Here is a 14,259-nt window from a genome sequence, read left to right as displayed (position 1 = left end):
ATCTAGACCCGTCGTGTGGTCTCTACCAGGACCAGTCCCAATTGACCTGGTCAGTCCTTTCCATCTTCTCCAATCAACCTCATCTGTTCTCAGCTGAGTCCATTTACAGATACCAGTCTGAAAGTCACAGCTTTCATAATTGTCTACACTCAACAGATAAAATAATAAGGGGTCAAAGATGATGAATTTTGCCCCCTGTAGGTTATTCAGACTAACGGACAGCAGAAAACTTTGACCCAAATTCACAAAGCTTTCTAAAACCTTCGGTTGAACCATGGTTTATGCAGATTTCATGAATAAATAATGCTTATTTACGGCGTTTATTAAACATGTCCAATGCTGATGCATGCTTTTATCACAGTGCGCCAAATTGAAGCCTGTTCCTGTGGTTATCCATGCTATTTTTTGTTTTGAATTATTGAGTCCACTCTTCAAACAGTGAACTCATGAATAAAAAAGAGTACTTAACCATGGCAATAGGCGTCAATTTGGCGAATTGTGAGAAAAGCACACATCAGTATTGGAATTTTTTAATATACGCGGTAGATAAGCGTAATTTATACAGGAAATCTGCATAAACCATGGGTTCAACCAATAGTTTTAAAAACCACCTTTGTGAATTTTGGCCTTGACTTCTCATGGCTCAATAGACCTGTAATTATGCATATAATTACCAGCTGGAAAAAAACTTTCAGAGTAAGGCCTGCTGTAAGATAATAATTGAGGTCTCCATTGCTTAAAATTGAAATGGACCTGCAGAATCATTTTTCAAAAACACTTTTTAAAAGCATCTCATGCTTTAGTTTTGGTATGTTTATAATTCGACTTTCGATTGAAAACAAAACAATCTTAAACAAAGTATAACAGCCGAATTAATTTTGATAAAATATTAAAAACTTGCAGCAAGTTTTCAAGACCATACTATATGATTCTGAAAACAGTAAAGTTCATCAGACCTACACATTTTGAAAGTATGAAGGTTAGGGATTATTGCAAGAATTTTTCGGGAAGGGAATCCATTCTCTGCATTGCTATGGTAACCAAATAAACATATAATATATTCAACAAATTTTGTATTTTTCTAAGAATGTGGAAATGAGTGATAAAGATGTAAATTTTGTGGGCTTGCAATTTTACTAATGGGTTTGCCCACATCATCGGGTTTATAGATAGACACCAATATCACAGAATACCATTGACCCCTAACTTAAGGTTATGATGATAAATATGAATATCGGTAGGTAAGGGACGGGCCCCCAAATTAGAAAAATTCCATGGGGGGCAGCCATTGGATTTTGTATCATTTTTCCTGTTTAAGTATACATCCTGTAAATTGACAAATGATATTATCAATTACTTGTATTAGAATTGTTTATATTATCTTTACCATGGTAACACACTCAATATATATACATGTATTATACATTTATACTCTATGTGTCCGTGCATATATGGTGTGTGTATTATTATGAAATTTTGCTGGTTTTTTATCAACATAAAAAGTATAGAAATACACTTTATAAATATCATCAAACTGCCTAAGTATCAAAATACCAAAAATTTTCTCTACTTTCTGTTAATACCAATTCCTGAAGCTAATGTGTTTTAACTTTTCATGTGTTACGTTCACATTATTGCATATCCGTAGGCGTGTTTCATTCGCATTATTGCACATCCGTAGGCGTGTTTCATTCGCATTTTTGCACAACCACACATTTCCTATAGACGTCCCCTGTCCCATTGTTTGAGATCAGCAGTAACCCCCCCAAAAATCAATACATCCTGATCACAGCCAGGAAGTTCATTGAAAAAGGAGAGGAGAAAATCAATAAAACCCTCTTCACAAACAATACCATGGCCAGGTTTATTGTTAGGAGTCTGTGACTCATGGCATGAATGTGAATGAGGCCCTTTCAATGGAGAACAGTACCTTGACCAGGCAAAAATTTACTCTCTTTTATTTTCCACTATATATGGGCTATTTTTATCAGATTATCATGATTTTGGTATCAATACAAAGCTTATGTAATGAACAGTCCAAGTGGATAAATAAAAATCATGCCACTAACACAAGAACCAAAGTAAAGGGGGGGGGGGGCTAAATTTTGTTGGAAGTATTAGGAGGAAGCATTTAGAAAATGTAATTTACTATACATTTTTCCATAATTTATCCAATAAATTCATATACGATAAGAAAGCCCAGGAAACACACTACAAGTTTGCTACACAACATTTTCTTTCAAAATGATCAGATAAAAAGTTATGGCACTCTAAATAACAGAGTGTATTATACTGCGTAGAGGGGATCACTGCTAAAATAATGCAACACACAGGGGGTTTACAGGTGAATGCATGAAGAGTTAAAACCTGATAAAAGGCTTTCATTTCCCAGAAGCGTGCCTACGGTTTAACATTTAGAAAAAAAAACGAAGCAAGACCGATTCCAATACTGTCCATAACATAATCAAACAAACTTACTGCAGTCATCAGACATACCACTACAGCCATACAATGACCCTTACCATAGTCATTCTTGTCAGGCGTGTCTCCACAGTTGTCTGCAAGATCACAATATCAAGCAAACGACAAACAATGACCCTTACCACAGTCATTCTTGTCAGACATGTCTCCACAGTTGTCTGCAAGATCACAATATCAAGCAAACGACAAACAATTACCACAGTCATTCTTGTCAGACATGTCTCCACAGTCGTCAGCAAGATCACAATATCAAGCAAATGACAAACAATGACCCTTTTACCACAGTCATTCATGTCAGACATGTCTCCACAGTCGTCTGCAAGATCACAATATCAAGCAAACGACAAACAATGACCCTTACCACAGTCATTCTTGTCAGACATGTCTCCACAGTCGTCAGCAAGATCACAATATCAAGCAAACGACAAACAATTACCACAGTCATTCTTGTCAGACATGTCTCCACAGTCGTCTGCAAGATCACAATATCAAGCAAACGACAAACAATGACCCTTACCACAGTCATTCTTGTCAGACATGTCTCCACAGTCGTCAGCAAGATCACAATATCAAGCAAACGACAAACAATTACCACAGTCATTCTTGTCAGATATGTCTCCACAGTTATCGGCAAGATAACAAAATATAAAACAAAGAAACAGTGCAACTCACCACAATCGATCTCATCAGACATGTCTCCACAGTCGTCTGTGAGATCACAATATCTGTCTGTGTTGATGCAGTTTCCATTCCCACAGGTAAATTCTACTGGACTACATCCACCTGGAGGTGGCGCTACAGGAAGAAATAATAGGAATAAAATTGAATAGCAATTCACAGTGAAGTTAATATCCCACCGCTGCCACCATAAGTGTGAAGTGTCAGAGCCAAGAGGATATTTCCTGCTATTATACATCTCTCCTTGTAGTTCCCAAAATTAACACTCAATTCTACGGTGCTCGTTCATTCAAAATGTCCTCTGCTGAACTTTGGAATAAATTACCTGATATTGTTAAACAAGCTAATAATGTAGAATCCTTTAAGTCCCTTTTGAAGACATTCCTTTTCATAAAATAAGATATACATGTACCTATTAATTGATTATATATTTGCTCCTCTGTGAACAGGCTTTTCTTTCTTCTCCATTCTTTCTATTCTTTTTTCTAGGCGCATAGAGACATGATTTTATCATCGTTATATGCGCTATATAAGCAATGTTTTATTATAGTACTATTATTATTACATGTAATTCTGCCTTTGTTTTTTTCTTTTATCATCATTCTTAAAGTATTGGTGTATTACATAAAGTCATTATAATCCATCACAATATTAAAATGATCGACCACTGTTTCAAAGAGCTGAAAATAGAACAATCAAACTTAACACACTTGTCAAAACATTGAATTTGGGTGGTCCTTTTCAGGACCAATAGTTGCCCATGAAAGAGATAGTAAGCCATGACACTTACTACACGATAATATTGATGTTAGTCTGATGAGACAAACAAATAATGAGGATGTGTTCAGCATAGTAGTAGTAGTAGTACTACTGCTACTTCTACTACTACTTCATCTTCTACTACTAATACTAGTACTACTACTACCACCACTACTACTACTCCCACTACTTCTACTACTACTTCCACCACCACTACTACTGCTAATACTACTACTACTATTACTACTACAACATGTACTCCTACTACTGCATGTACTACTACTATACTACTTCTAAGACTACCACTACTACTACTAATAATGATATGCAAAATTCATATAGCGCTTCATACAAATGTTTCTAAGCGCTGCATACTATTACCCCGGGTTAAGCACGGCTACCCTGATCGGGCGCATCGAGCATTCAAGGAATTCCTTCCTACTACTACTACCACTACTACTTCTACTACCACTACCATTTCTACTCAAATTAAAAATGGGTAATCAGGAACCTAATGATGATCCATAATTATTCAATATTGTAACATTGTAGTCCATGCTGTATAGCTTTGAAATTAGCACTTAAGCCAAAATAATAAAAAAAATAAAATTGATTGAACTTACCAGGAAAATTACAGTCACGGAATGAGATATCATCAATGGCGATATCCCCTTCGCCAACATAAGCCCTGAATGCTTTCACTTCAATCTAGTAAGAACAAAATTAATAAGATACTACTACATTAATATCACTATTTTCATTATAAACATTGCGTTAATTTTGTAGTTTAAGAAAACTTTGGATGTAAAAAAAAATCTAATCAGATTTCAGGGCATGCTGATAATACAGAATAGCTTCTTTTCAATATGTATTTTAATTACTAGCAACTACATCTAGTCTCATTCAATGAGTAATAAGTAATAGCTTCAGAATTAGTTTTCATCAGGTGGCAGTGTCATTAAAATGTTCTTAAGTTACGAGCGACTTTAAGAAAGACTGGTGAACCTTTTTTGGGGAACCAAATGAACGCCAATGGACATCTTGTGTGTATCACATTAAGATCACTAATCGTTCTTAAAGTTGTTCGAAACTTACAAATAATTTTATGAGACCCCCACCAGGTCTAGTAAGTGTGTAGCAAGTAATTATTGTAGGATTTATTGGGCTAAAAAATAAAGTTTTCTTGTGTTTACCTACCTGGAAAGTGCCTTTAACACGTCCTATAGGGACAGAAACAAACGACCATTCTCCCGTTCCAAGCTTCGAATAATATGAAACAAAGGCTCGGTCCATCCCAGAAACGAGCAGAAAGTGGACAGATGCATAAACTGAAAAAAGAGAAAAACATGCACACAAACTAACCTCTTTTGGGCATCCTAATCCACAGATAATTAATTTTGTGATTCGTTTATCAATATTCTGCCTAGACCTGTAAGTGTCACAAGCTCAGCATAAGTGACCTGCAAACCAAACACTAACAATAAGTTACCTAAGGTAAACTTTTAGATTTTCAATGAGCACAGCCTATGCTTTAACCCTAATTCTCCTAATTCTTCAGTGATACATCTGCTGCCCAAATTTTTTGACCTCGATGCTCTCTGATTTTTTATTTCAAGTCTCATGCAAATTTTGAGACCAAATTTGTGACACCCGGGTACGCGGTTACATTATTCAAGATTATGTAAGTGCATGTCAGACCAAAAATTGCCCATAAACGTGATTTCATGTACAAATCCAATGCAAATCATGTATTTAGCCAAAATTCATAAATGTATCATTATTTCTACTTTTACTGATTAAACTTAATTGATTTTGCCTTGTTTATGATCAGAATTAGGTCTGGAACGATTTCCATTGAAAAAAAACAATAAAAAACAATTAAGAAATACATAAGAAATTTAAAAAAAAAAAATAAAATACATAAGAAATCGGTCTTCGTACCAGATTTTTTTCATTCGCAATTGTTAGGAATGCTATTAAGCATATTTTCAACAACAAAAAATTCTAGGAGCTTAATTTAGTGAATCAGAGCAAAAAGTATGATTTCATGAATAAATTAGCATAATCAATTCATATAAAATAAAAATATATGAATTCAGTGAAATTTACCAATGCAACTGCATAAATTACATCATTGTCTACCATCATCCCAATCCAAGGCTGAGATCTTAAGGGGGGCCATAATGCCCCCCCCACCGGGAATGACAAGAATCAAACTACATGTACCCCGGGAGATTTAGGGTTAAAATGATATACAATATACAAAGTGATCTTGTACAACATTTCTGTGCAAGCTGATTTTGACATTAAACTTCAAATTCGTCTTGCTAATCAATGCGTGAGGTGTTTGTTTGTCACATATACAGTATCAAAATGTAGAGGAATAATCAAATTGTATGATGATGTACATGTAGACAAAATATTATAATTAATTTGCATTTGAAGAAAAAAAGATGTGGGAAACTTGGTTTCCAATTTTCTGGAACACACTGTATACATGTAACTTCTCAATACTTATCAACATCAATCAACAATAACACACACGAGTACTTGATTGAATGTTGTAGAAATAAAATGTACAAGAGAAAAATGGAACCAAAAAAAAGTTTATCAACAGAGCCATGTCAGCAGTATACATATTGAATAATAATAATAATAAGCATTAATTTATATAGCGCAGCTTTTATATGGATATATTCAGCTGCGCTTGTTCAGAGCTCTTATTACTTATTTTGGTCTACATACATATTTTCTTAACTAAAGAGATATGTTTTTAATTTTGATTTGAAGAGAGCCAAGGATGGAGAGCTTCTTATATCAACTGGCAGGCTATTCCATAGTTTTGGGGCAGCAAGTGCAAATGCACGATTACCAAGTGTGACTTTTGTTTTGTGAAATGGTATCTGAAACAATAATTTATCTGTGGTACTTTGCAGGCTTAGACTGTGTGATTGGGTTTCAAGTTTTAGTAATTCTGTAATGTAATGTGGGGCTTGACCGATTAATGATTTATATACAATTAACAGAATTTTGAATGAAATTCTTTGACGTACAGGCAACCAGTGGAGTTCTCTTAGAAGAGGTGTAATGGAACTGAACTTTGGGACACGGTATATAAGTCTTGCACATGAATTTTGGACTCTTTGTAACTTAGAAATAAGACTATCAGGCATTCCAAACAACAAGCTATTACAGTAATCAAGCTTACTTGTAATCAGAGCATGTGCCACCAGTTTGATACTTTCTTGATCAAAATATTTGCGAATGCGCCGAAGGTTATAGAGGAGATAATATGTTGATTTGCATACATTTGTGACCTGGGTTTCCATATTGAGGTTTGTATCAAAATAAACTCCTAAATTCCTTGCAGTATCAGATGGTGTGACATTGGATACTCCAATTTTTATACAGTTGATGTTAATTTTAGAGATCTGCTGTGAGGTGCCAATCAGCAGAAATTCACTTTTACTATCATTTAATTTCAGATTATTATTGAGCATCCACCTACGAATGGAAAAGATACATTGTTCTAGCCTTGAAACACTTGTGTCTGCAGAGGTAGAAGATGGCCTAAAAGATATATACAATTGTGTGTCGTCGGCATAACAATGACAAGAAACTTCAGGAAAAGTATTCTGAGTGCTATTAATAAGGCTACTTGTGTATAAAGCAAAAAGCAAGAATGACAGATTTATTTGAAATAAATGCACACACAGCATTATCAAACACCAGCAAACATAGGGGATGGATGGGGGTGCTAAATGTAAGATTAGGCACTAAATTCTGAGGCGTTGTATAATAATACTAATAATATGCAACATTTATATAGTGCTTATTACAAATGTTTCTAAGCGCTGCATACTATTACCCCAGCTTTAGCACGGCTACCCTGATTGGGTGCATCAAGCACTCAAGGAATTCCTTCCTACCGGGTACCGATTTACTACACCTGGGTCGAGAGTGGCAAATGTAGATAAACGCCTTGCCAAAGGACGCTAGTGCTTTGGTGGGATTAGAACCCCGGACCTTGTGGTTTACAGTCCAGAGACTTATCCACTGAGCCACAACACCTCTACAATACAAATAGCAAATATTCTTATATGTGTGATGGTGCAACATTTTGAATTTGGTGAAAGACGGAGACACTCTTTTTTCACTCTATTCAACGAGGTGTTAGCCTCCTTGAATAGAGCATCTTTCTTTCGCCTTATGCGAAATATTGCAACATCACACTTATGGCTATTCACTACTTGTATAAGACTTTAGATAGTTTAAAACTGCATCATCACCAGTAACAAACTCACTCTAATCCCTAATGGAAATAGATTGAAGGGAAATACATGTATATTGTAAAGGGCGGATACTAGTATCAAAGCTTGTATATAAAGCTATAAATGGACAGGCACCAAAATACCTGACCAATTTATTTGACAAAGCAAATTCTATTCATAGTTATAGAACCAGAGCTGCAATAACTGATGGACTTTTGATACCAAAAGCAAGGACAAATTCTGGCAAACAAGCTTTTTCCCACCTTGGTGCAGTGGAGGGGAATCGTTTACCACATGATGTAAGGCAGGCATCTTCCAAATACTCATTTTCTGCAAGATTCTGGAAAGTGACCCAAACTAGTTAACACCCTCATAAAATTCCTCTAGTAAATGACTCACTCACCTAATACAGTAAAATATATCTTACATATCTATATTTCTAACCAATTTTAGTATACCAATAAACAATTTCATGCACCTTACTCCGTGTGGTTGCTGATTCCACTCCACTGAACTACATGTATATTTAGATGACAATAAGTTTTATGTTTATGTTCTGTAATTGTTTTCTAATATATTTTTTGTTACTGTATTACAGGGCCTCAACCCCTGTCTGAGTCACCCTGGTAAAATAAGACGTAATAAATGAATAAATAAAACGATACCATTTCTATATACGTGAATCCAAATGTCAAGAATACAGCGAGGACTTGCTTCATTCAGCTCCGGTGAGAGAAGAAAAGCTTGACTGTATTTAGAACTTTCACTGGAATCAACGTATAGATAGTAACCTGCAAGGTATCAGAAATCAGCACTTTTTGTTTATAATAATAATAATGATAACAATATGTATAGTAATGACAACAATAACAATATTAATATTAACAATAATATCAATAATAACACTAATGACAGAGACAACAACAGCAATAATAATAATAGTAATAATAATAACAAGGATATTGCAGTTCTTGTGTAGTGCATATCACCAGCTGAATTTATAATTCCAAAATACATTTTGCATCAATATGTGAGATTCTTAGGGATTGAATATAATATCCAGGCTGAATTTACTCAGAATGATACCATTTGAATGATCAATATGGTAGTTTCTCTACATGGATTAAAAATTATTATCTTCATTTATCTGATTATTCATATAGATTGACACCTTATCATAACATTAAGCCTATTACCATGATGATTACATTTTGAAATAAACCATTCAGTTCAATCATTTTATTTTCTCTTTCAATCTTTTTACATATATCGAAAGAGAAGGAGACCAACTAAAAAGCAGAGCTTGTAGGATGAAGGCCCCCTTTCATAAGTACATTTTATGAATAAAAATAAGATGAAATAAAGAAATAAACAATTTATATATACATGTATATATATATATAATGAATAACAAATAAACAAAAATAAATAAATAATAAAAATAAATGATTAAGTATGCACTGTATACAGAAATCAAATGATAAAACATATATACAAAGAGAAATCAACAAACACATTTACATATTAAGTTCTGAATTACATTACTTTGTGAAAGCAAAAAAAGATAATCTAATATGAATTCAGAAGATATTTTTTAAAGCTTTCCTTTGAAATTTTGTATTGAATTACATTGTATAATATCAGTTGAAAAAGAATTCCATAATTTTGGACCATGAATAAGGAATGACAATAATGATTTGCAGCACTTCATATTACTTTAAAACATGAACCCACCTTCGCTTGTTCCGATTGTGTGATCTTTTGATGGTCCAGAGTCAGCTACGTGTTTTGAACCTTGACCTCTTAGCCATACTAGGCTGCCTATACTATTGTCTGTGTAATTACACCAACCAGACTCAAAGTCACAAGAACCTGAAAGTATCAGAAACAATGTACATGAAACTCAGGGGGGAAGAAAATTATCACACAAATTTAATTCATGTCATATTTTAATCACAGAAAACTTTTTATGCGGTGTATTGGTTAAACTGGTGTTGGCTCAATTGCCAGAGCCTCCGTCTCCCAACCGGGAGGTCCAGAGTTCAAACCCCGGCGTATTCCTATTTCGGATTACTCTTTTCAACAATGAATACTGCTTTTCATATTTTTCATATAAAAAAAAAAATCAATGTTAAAATTACAGAAGAGACAGGACAAAACAGAGTCAAGATAAAATTGCATTATACAGTGCGTCCCAGAAAAAACGAAACCGAGATTTAGCGATAATTTATCATTACTTAACCATAAATAAAATAGACAAATGACCTACCAATTTAAAGCTTAGAATCTCCTCTTTAATCTGATACTACTTAGATCATTTTTCATTCACGCATGAGTGAGCAAATACAATTTGAAGGAAGGATATCAAAAACTCATTTGGCGGGGGGTATCTGGGTTTCAAAAAGAAAACAACATTTTTGAAAAGTTCAGTATCTCCTCTTTAATTTGATACCTAAATTACAGAAATTGGTCAAGAAAAAACAAAACAAAGTTCTGGTCATTTGAAATAAGGCTTGAATTTCAATAATTTCATAAAATGAAGAGGTTCTCCAGGCTGGCTTTCAAACTCACTCGACACTCCGTTTTGTTGATGATCAGCCACGCATTAAATCTTTTGTTCACCATGCGGAAGCTTCTGTAGGAAACCGGTGAAAACACGTTTATCTCATGAAATTATGGAAATACAAGCCTTATTTCAAATGACCAGAACTTTTTTTATTTCTTGACCATTTTCTGTAATTGAGGTACCATATTAAAGAGCAGATATTGAACTTTTCAGAAATGTGGTTTTCTCTTTGAAACCCAGATACCCCCCACCAAATGAGTTTTTGGTATCCTTTCTTCAAATTTTTTGCTCACTCATGCGTGAATAAGAAATAACCTAAGTAATATCAGATGAAAGAGGAGATTCTAAGCTTTAAATTGGTAGGTCATTTGTCTATACTATTTATGATTCAGTTATGATAAATGATCGTTAAATCTCGGTTTCGTTTATTCTGGGACACACTGTATTACTCAAAAATACAGCTTTAAAAAAAAAATATTCGTACCACAGTTGACCTCATCACTGTTGTCCCCGCAATCATCATTGAAGTTACAGACCAAGGTAGCATCCTTCAAACAGAAACCATTATCACAGTAAAACTGACATGGTGGAGGGTTAGTAGCCCCTGCACAGGGGCCATCATAGACACTGATATCATCAACAGCAATGTCACTCTGAGAAAGAGTTCCTATGGTACCTAGTAGGCTAACCTAAAAGAAAAAAAACAAGATCTCAGATATAACTTTCATAGTAATGAAAAGTATGAGTTATTCACATAGTGCATAGTGGCTACTTATATAGCGCACAGGTCCAACTTTCGGTGCTCATGGCAATTTAAAAAGGCGCACATAGCTTTTTGAGGAATTACTTCCTGCCGGTACCCATTTACTTCACCTGGGTCGAGTGCAGCACACAGTGGATGAATTTCTTGCTGAAGGAAATTACGCCATGGCTGGGATATCAACCCACGACCCTCTGTTTCAAAGTGCGGAGACTAATCCACTGGGCCACAACGCTCCACATTATTGTCATTATTAAACTTTAAAAAAAATTTGTGCACACCTCTTTACCAATAATGCACTTATCATTTCCATTTATTTAAAGCAGGATAAAAGAGCAATGTAGATTAAATGCCTTGCTCACAGGTATAGGTGCCGCGGCCAGGGATCGAACCCCGGACTTTACATGACTAGCCAAGCGCCTTAGTCCACTTGGCCACAGCACCTCCATATCATCATTCAATAGTGCTATTATCAAATTTATCAATAACCTGTTTATAATAAAGATCATTCTAAAAGGACAATTTCTAACAGATTTCTGCAAAAGCATATGCCAACTGAAAGATGATGTGAAATTTGGACCAACTGGGCTTAGATTATGCGGATATTTGACCAAATTAAATGGAGACCAAAAAACAAGTGGACCAAATCCACAGTAGACCAAAGGATTGAGCACATACAGTATACAAATAGAAAAAGCGGGTACCAAACCACCTGAAGCATAGACCAAACAGAAATTAGCCCAAATTGATATAGGCCTAGTCCTGTAAATTTGTTGAGAACATGTGGAAGTCGGACTACTGGAAATATATTTGATAACTAGGCACTGACTACAAGTATTGTCATGAATGAAATCCTTTTTGGTTTCTCCCAGGCACCTTTCTAGATTCAAGGACGCAGACCTCATCTCACGGCGTAGAAGACATACGCGCAAAAGAAGAGGCGCCATGAGATGCAGTGTCCTGCAAACCTGTTGCAATGTGTGCACTGGCCTGTGATCACATTGCATAGAGAGTGCTTGGCTTTAACATTTATTCTGCTAGTTTACTCCAACTTCTAGTATTCCCCCAAAATGAACCACAATATGAAGCTCTGCATTTACATGTATAAGAAAATCTAGTGTTAGACAAAGCACAAGAGCCTGATATAAGTATACCATAAATAGATGCACTTATTCTGCCAGTTTACTCAAACTTCTAGTATTCTCCCAAAATGAACCACAATATGAAGCTCTGCATTTATTTGAAAATTCAAGTGTTAGACACTATAGCCTGATATAAGTATACCATAAATAGATGCTTGCACACATTAGTAGAGTACTACACCCTGTTTTGTATACTCACACTATAAGTCATATCCACATCATTGGTAGTGACAGTTACTGTAGCATGCATCCATGTGCTATCGAGTGGACCTGTCTTAGACCACAGAGAAAGATCCATTTTTACATCAAGAGAACTGTCTGCTCCGCCCATGTAATACCAGAATGATATACACTTATCACCAGTTAGAAAGGGAAAGTTAAGAATAGCGCTATCTCCAGTCTGACGAGGTGGAGCCGAGTCAATGTACATGTAGAATCCTGAGGGAAGAGTAGTAGATTAAAAAAATTAATTGTGTGGGGTGTGGTGTAGTGGTTACGACTCTCGTCTTTCAAGTGCATTCTATATTAATAACTGGCATTTATATAGCGCTTCATCAATCTACGACTGTTCAAAGCGCTTCACAATTATTATTACCCAGTCACTGGATTCATAGCATTCCAAGCAGCCTGTTAGGCGCAAACCTGCTAAACCAACCCAAATGACGGTTGTTTCCCACCGGTACCCAATTAGCACCTGGGTGAGAGTGGCAAAGTGTGGATTGACGCCTTGCCAAAGGGCGCGAGGCCATGGTGGAATTCGAACACACGACCCTCTGATTTACAAGGCGAGAGTCAGAACCGCTACACCACGGCGCTTCCACAATTATTATTATATTATACAATTTGTGTTTATCACAAATGCATTTTCAAATTTGAATTTCTTAATGGCAAGGATGCCTTTTGTAAATTTTTATATCCCTCTTATCCATCATGCAGTTTTTAATTTCCAATATCTGCTTCAAATATTCAGATAATGTATTAAAAGGGTTTCATCAAAAAATTAAATTCAGCATTTGCCATTTTCTACGGTAGACATTACTGGCTATATGTTTTTCACTTCATACTTCCATGCAACCTTATTTTGAAAAAAAAGGTAACAATCCTTGAGAATGTAATATGGTGAATGAATCATGACAAATGGGGAAAAAAAGAAAGTGAGAAGGGAAAATGATTAAAGAAGATGACAAGAAAATATGAAGAGTTATGTAGAAATGAACAAATTAGTAACTTTACCTGCTGCTGTCCCTGTAGAATGATCTGCGTCTGGACCAGAATTTTGAGAGGGTGTGGGACCACTAGCCCTTAGCCAATCAAATTGATCATTACCAACCGAAGAAGGATAGTTATAAAAGGTACAGGTGTCATATTCAAAGTCACATGACCCTGGAGGTGCACAGTAGTCTTTATTCAAGTTGATGTCATCCAGGGCTAAAACTCCATCAGAACCAATTGTGGCCTCAAAAATGATCTGTTAGAGAGAGAATAAGAAACAGTTATAAAAACAAAGTCTTAATAATATATTACTGAGACTTCCATCCATACAGGCAAATCTTCACAAAAAAGTGATTTCATCATAATTCAGACAAATAAATTTTGCCTTTG

At 35.3% G+C, this 14,259-nt stretch overlaps 1 protein-coding gene across 1 annotated transcript in view; it reads right to left on the bottom strand.

Moving 5' to 3' along the window:
• Positions 1-14,259, bottom strand: part of LOC121417852 (MAM and LDL-receptor class A domain-containing protein 1-like) — a 94,915-nt gene that overhangs the window by 72,482 nt on the left and 8,174 nt on the right. Inside the window, exons 9-17 of the mRNA XM_041611585.1 lie at positions 13,891-14,125; positions 12,857-13,095; positions 11,240-11,444; positions 9,924-10,061; positions 8,855-8,980; positions 5,116-5,246; positions 4,542-4,626; positions 3,154-3,276; positions 1-143 (exon numbers count right to left, since the gene is read on the bottom strand). The exon at positions 1-143 is cut by the window's left edge and continues 4 nt beyond it. Of these exons, the coding sequence (XP_041467519.1) occupies positions 1-143; positions 3,154-3,276; positions 4,542-4,626; positions 5,116-5,246; positions 8,855-8,980; positions 9,924-10,061; positions 11,240-11,444; positions 12,857-13,095; positions 13,891-14,125 (1,425 nt within the window). The remainder of the gene's footprint in view (positions 144-3,153; positions 3,277-4,541; positions 4,627-5,115; positions 5,247-8,854; positions 8,981-9,923; positions 10,062-11,239; positions 11,445-12,856; positions 13,096-13,890; positions 14,126-14,259) is intronic.

This window comes from Lytechinus variegatus, chromosome 6 (genome assembly GCF_018143015.1).
Source record: "Lytechinus variegatus isolate NC3 chromosome 6, Lvar_3.0, whole genome shotgun sequence".
NCBI classification, from domain to species: domain Eukaryota; kingdom Metazoa; phylum Echinodermata; class Echinoidea; order Temnopleuroida; family Toxopneustidae; genus Lytechinus; species Lytechinus variegatus.
This window is presented reverse-complemented; position numbering and strand designations above follow the sequence as displayed.